Raw genomic sequence first — 6295 nt, 5'->3', positions numbered from 1 at the left:
GAACTAAGCATATGAGATTGTAATAGTTCCTCTACGTCCGCGTCTCTGTCCACATGATGCTGTCTTTGTTTTTATGTTTATTTAAGTACTGTTCTGTTTATTTAATCCCTTTAATGTCTCTCCCTGTTGTCTGTTCACGTTGGGAACGTTGGGAAGCAAAAACTATTTAATTGGCCAAAATACCTTAACGCATTTTGATTGGCCAATAACATCTGCCAGCGTTATAACGTTGAAATTCCGAGTGCAAGAGCACTCGGAATCTCGACGTGCTCACGAAGAGACAGGAATGCACAGTCAGTTTTGTAGAAGAGTATGTGTGTTCCATGAGAGCAAAAGAAATTCGAGAGAGCTTGAATCGCGCTCTCGCATTTAATAACTATGCTTCCGAATTTTGGAAGTACAACCACTATATTAAGAGCACCGATTACCAAAACAAACCCCCGGTTTCTAAACTCTGCTAGGTATGCAAAGTGTGTAAAGGAAACCTCTTTCTGGCATTGGCAGCCGGAAAACCTACGATAGAAGCTCCTTTCCCTTTGTGGATCTCAAATTTATTCCTTTGCCCTGTACATGTTAACGAGTCATTGAGAAGTAGTAAACACCCTGATAATATAATGAATTTGTTTTTGACCTATTCTTGTTCTCTCTTGTTGTTTGTTCCTGGTTTTTAGTTCTGACATCCATTGCATACATGACCAGGAATGATTGTGCAATTAGATTGCTAAACAAACAGACATTTTAAAAACACAATGATATATTTAAGAATAAATCGACAATAAATATCGATTGTATTTCTTCTTAATCGACTGCCAATCTTTGTTGGGTGTAAAGACCTAACTTGCTGATACTAAGGCATTTGGAAGCCGTATATTTTATTTTTTCTATCACAGCATATACACACTGCAGTTCTGCTTGGATATACTTCTAGGAGCCTTTATTAACTCTGCATTTTAACATATTAACATGATAATACAATTATACTGCTGCTGTAATTTTAATATATGTATATATACATACAAAACAGTCACACAGAACTAATAGGCTGTAGGGTATATACTGTAGGATATAAAGAAAACCCTCATTTCCTCGGTTATCCAAGATTTGGGCAAAGATGTGTCAGTCACTACTAATGACCCTAATGGATCTCAGAGAGTTAAGATACAAAACTCAAGAACAACAAGGCCAGGTGTCAGTATGCTAATACATTTTAAAAACAGCTGACTAGAGCTAAATATATATTTCACACTATAATGACATGAAGAGAAAACGCTCTGGATAGGAATAGGTTTCACACTGTGTTTACAGAAACATGAATACAGTCAATAATAGACAGCAGATTAAACAGTTCTTTTTCCAGCACGCACCCCTTACGTTTCAAGGACCTGCAGTGGTGGGTCCTGAGTCTCTGTCCTTACACTTGTAGCTACATACCTCTAATCCTATCTTACATAAAATTATAGCGTAATATGGTATAAGAACAATAACTGAAAAACTTGAGTTTAAGAGGTTAAATGTAAAATAATATCTAGCTGTTCTTGAAGCAATGCTCACTGATCTGTATAGGATTATACTAGCCAAGAAATTCTCATAGACACCTCAAAGCAATGTCATTACAAAACATTGCAAAACAATAAAATATTTGGATTTAAGGAAGAGGACAATTACATATTCTTCATGCAACTAATTTTTAAAATGATAAATGTGTGCTGCTTCTTAGATCTTTATACATCAATGAAAGTCTTTGTATCAAATCCTATGTGAGGCTGTACTCAGGTTGGGAATTCCAGTGTCCTGTGCTGATTTAGTCTTTGTGGTTGCATTGTGGCAGTGGTATCTCAGTGGTTAAGGAACTTGATTAGTAAACAAAAGGTTGCTAGCTCAAGGCCCCCTGCTGCCATTGTTGGGTCCCTGAGTAAGGCTCTTAACCCTCAATTGCTCAAGTTGTACTCAGTCATAATTTTAAGTTACTTTGGATAAAAGCATTTTCCAAATGTTTTCTCCCCACCATATTTTTCTGACATGAATACTCTGGTAATGGTTCTTTGTATAAACCCCAAAAAGACTTAATATTTATACAATTATTCACTAATGTTACTTACATTTTAATCATTCACATTTAGTCACTAAATTAGTTGCCATGATTTCTTTGTGCTGAATTTCACTATATTCTGTTTTTTTCAACACTTGATCTGGTTTGCTGTTAGCCATACCTCCTGCTTTCAAGCTTTATGTTTTTAGTTTGTAGCAAAACTTTCAAGTGAGAAGAACATTGCTCAATAAATTTAGCTCCTGTTCTGATACACTAAGTGTTATATTTCATTTCTCTAAATATGTTTAGCTTAACATATTTTTACTCTTGATTCTAAATTGGTGTTGATAGGCTACTTTTACCTCTGCTCAAGTTATTTAGTTGAAGTAACGATACTTTTACTTTAATACTCCTCTGACTTTTGCTGTTCTAGTGCTATAAAATCACCATGGCATTTTTCCTCAGCAGTGTCACCTTAGACTTCTGACAGCCACTGCAATTTAATGCTATGCCCCACCAGCAGATAGATCACTGGATTAACACAACAATGAGCTAAAGCCAGAACAGTGGCTGCTGGTAACATGTATTTGAACAGGTTGGGTGTTGTCATGGTGATCTGAAGCAGCCCCAGGAAAAGCAGTGGCGTCCAGCAAACAAAATAAGCCACTTTTATTAAACAGATAACACGCTTAGAAGTCCCATCCAGATCACGATGCTGTCGCCGTGCCAGACAGCAGTTTATGAACATGACAAATGCCGGAAACAAAATTCCCAGCATAAACCTAAACAGAACAACCACTATTAGCCATCTCAGGCCTTCATCCGTCGTTTTCTCTTTCTCCGTATCATAGTCATCGATGCACTGCAGCCCCAGCGTGGTGTACCGAAGTTCCCGGGAGAGTAACGATGGGCTACTTAGGACCACCCCAAGTGTCCATGTGCTCAAGATTACGAGCTTGTTTATGGACATCCTGTGGCTAACGCATCTGGTGCGGAGACCCTCACAGCACTTGCTGCTGGTCACACTGCAGTTGACACTCCACAGGCTCAGAGCTGCTGCCGTGGTATACATGCTGACGTAGATCACATAGGATGAGACCTTGCACAGAGCCGGTCCATAGTGCCAGTTGAATTGGTGCCAGGCATAGACTAACTGCAGTGGGAGGAATGCGGAGCACAACAGGTGAGTCACGGCCAGGGCCAGTACCCACATGCTGTTGATGGTTTTTTTCAAATTATGGTACGAGTAACAGGCTGTGACAATGACCAAGAAGTTGAGCGGCAAGCCAAGGATGCAGATGATGAGATATCCAACCATGTACAGCATCCTGAGGTTGTTAAGGTATGTAACCTCATCTTGGGAGTCATAGTCATAGTAGTCTGTTGTATTGGAAGGCATCTTAATGCTTCTACAATTCCTAAAATGGATAAGTGAGATTGAGAGATAATAAACAGCAAAAAACAATAAAATGTAAGAGACACATTTACTGATTGTTACTCTTTCAAAGACATCAGTGTCATTAAACTCCTACTGAGTCTCTTATCGAGTACCTGCACCAGCTCTCACATGTGGGATGTTCAGAATAACACTCTGAGTTCTTTGGTGGTGCCGTGAGACAAAGCATGTAGTAACTATATTACTTTGAGTAAAACTTATATTACTACATACAGAGGTCTATATATCAACTACACCAGAAATGGCTATAGACCACAGAGGGTTTATTAATGTGAATTGTCTATGTTTATAGAGTATGAATAATGGTGCAACATTTATTAACAGGGAGAAAATACACTGTTGGGGTATTCAGACCTTATAAGTAAGGCCTGAGAGTTGTGAAAAACAAAGCCGGAATTTCCACTTGATTTTACCTACAGCACAAACCAATTAATAGTTTAGGATTATAAGATTAGCTTCTCCAGTGCCTTTGCAAGTGGGAGGATGACATATTGTAATAGGGGACTGTAATTATAAAAGAAGGTAATCATATTTTGCACAAAATTACACCATCATTCTCTAAACTTGTTCAAAAAACAGGCAAAACTTTGCAGGCAAAACACTTCGTTATTGGCTTTACATACTTGTATTTTCATTATGTAGTATGCATGACAACATTTACTGCTGATATTATTGATTTTTTAAACAGATTTTAATCAACTTAAATAAAACTACAACAGAATTACACGATTCAGGTGCCCTTCCTGTCTGTTGCTGAAATCAAATTCTCATGAATATGGTTGTCTTTAAATCCTCTTGTATGAAAGTTTTGTTACATATGCACATGTCTAAAATACAGAAGATAAACCAGACATTGTTTCTGCAACGTAACAAGAAACACAGATATCTTACTTTGCATAGTGACTATAAAAGTAAATAACCAAGCTTAAAGATATTTTTACCTCAGAAATGTAAAACAAAAAATAAATCTGTGGTATTTCCTTTTTGCAGCTGACAACACTGAACTAGTTGCGTGTAGCACTGTGTAGCAGCCAAAATAGCTGATTTGTGAGAAATGCTTTGTTGGTCCCACCCACAACCTCCCTCTGAGTCAAGTAACATTTTTTCTATATTGCAGTATGTTGTAACTTTCCTGTAAATCATATCAAGTAATTTTACTTTTAATTTCCATTTCCACAAGAGGCATTTGTTAAAAGGCACATAGATATACTGCATAATATACTTGACCCAAAGTAAGATGAATCCATCTGTAGCTAATTAGTCACCACTGGAAAATATTTAAATCTTAAAAAAAGTTATTCCAACTTAGACGTCACACACCCAGCCAACCATACACTACACACTCACACACACTGATCACCACTCTGCACGCAGCCATAACTTTCCTGGTCTCAATCACCAGTCTATTAACAATCATCACTATCCTCTATCCCTCGTTTTGTTTTAACTATTTATTCCTGCAGGTGCCCATTCACAGAGCTTTGCATTAGCCTCCACTGAAGACTGTGCCGTGCCAGTCCAAGCCTCCATTCTGCCACTCACATCTACGCCAGCATGACATTTGCTTCCAAGTTTGCCTAGTAATCTGTTTGGTTGTTTCTCCTTCTCAAATATTTATTGTGTTTTGTTAAGCGAGCCTGTACTTGTTTTAAACTTCTGCCAGTTGCTCCACTTAATTGCCTCATTCCCTGACTCCAGTCTCATGTCCCAATAGAAAATTACTTCAGGTTTGTTGAGGTGCCGTCTATCAAAATCACAGTCCAGAGGAGTCAGCAGAACATATATTATTGCACATTTTATTCAACATGCACATTTTTTGCAAACTTTGTGATGAAAGCTCAAGAGCAACATTATTTACACTTTTAGTTTTCATACAAATGGGAAAACAGAAGATGTACTTTTAAAAGGCCAATAGTACCAGATGTTTGGGACATCCAGGCTTGATGTCTGCCATTTTGTCTTTAATGTCTGCCAGTTGCTCCACTTGTGCCCCAATCCATGACTGCAGCATCATGTCTCAATAGAATTATAAGTTGAGTGAACATAATTTAATGTGATTCAAAATGCTGCGATGAGCCAATTTGAGTAGTTTTACTAAAAACATTAATTTGGGGGAAATTAGATATCTATGTTTCACAGAACAAAGTTTGCATATGCATGGAGCCACACATGAGCAGCTTTACAGGCAGCTTTAACAGCCATTACATTCCACAGCTGTTTGGGCAAGTGCTCTATGCTATGCCAATAAAAAATTGGTTAACACTTTTTGAGTGGATGATTAATAAACTCTCAAAAGACAGTAGAATATTAACAACAATAAATGAAGTGGCAGTAGAGAAGCTTCCAATACAATCAACGTTAATGTCTTTATACAGTATGTTTACAAACAAAAGGTATTTATGATTAACATACTTTAACTAGAAATACTGTCAAACCATCACTTACATTAAGTATTTTATTAATGTTATTTAAATTAAGCAGATATTTTGTTGATTAACCATGTACCTACTTCATGTAAGTAATGTGTTACATTAAGCTATTATGTTATTAAAATGTTGCACAATTTGCAAAGCCCCTTGAAGTAAATGGCAAGTGGGAAGTTGCTCTGGTCAAAATTCAGTATCCACACACCTGCTAGTCTATAAAGGAGGGTGAAAATATCTTTCACCTAGATTTATGGAATCTCGAGAAAGAATATTATTCAAAAGAACACTATACTTGTTAAAGTATATCATGCAATATGCAAAGACTCCCTGCTTCAGAAAATGAATAAGGCAATGAAAAAATGAGATAATGTATTGTTAAATTAT

General features: G+C 37.1%; 1 protein-coding gene across 2 annotated transcripts; it reads right to left on the bottom strand.

Moving 5' to 3' along the window:
• Nucleotides 1-912: 912 nt before the first annotated feature.
• LOC113576933 (chemerin-like receptor 1) lies at nucleotides 913-5985 on the bottom strand. Of its 2 annotated transcripts, none has more exons than XM_081713325.1 (2): nucleotides 4377-5985; nucleotides 913-3447 (listed from the first exon to the last, which is right to left on the bottom strand). In XM_081713325.1, the coding sequence occupies exon 2, from the start codon at nucleotides 3426-3428 to the stop codon at nucleotides 2505-2507; it is 924 nt and encodes a 307-aa protein (XP_081569451.1). In that variant the 5' UTR covers nucleotides 3429-3447; nucleotides 4377-5985; the 3' UTR covers nucleotides 913-2504. The 2 variants fall into 2 exon arrangements, with proteins under 2 accessions (XP_081569451.1, XP_026865108.2); XM_027009307.3 differs by having other exon boundaries at nucleotides 4427-5983.
• Nucleotides 5986-6295: the final 310 nt, after the last annotated feature.

The sequence above is a fragment of the Electrophorus electricus genome, chromosome 1 (genome assembly GCF_041902795.1).
Source record: "Electrophorus electricus isolate QZ-2024a chromosome 1, ASM4190279v1, whole genome shotgun sequence".
Classification (NCBI taxonomy): domain Eukaryota; kingdom Metazoa; phylum Chordata; class Actinopteri; order Gymnotiformes; family Gymnotidae; genus Electrophorus; species Electrophorus electricus.
Note: the sequence above shows the minus strand (reverse complement) of the source record. Positions and strands in the feature narration are given on the sequence as shown.

Coding starts and splice junctions, on each gene's coding strand:
- LOC113576933 (XM_081713325.1), bottom strand. CDS start 3,428: ATGCCTTCCAATACAACAGACTACTATGACTATGACTCCCAAGATGAG.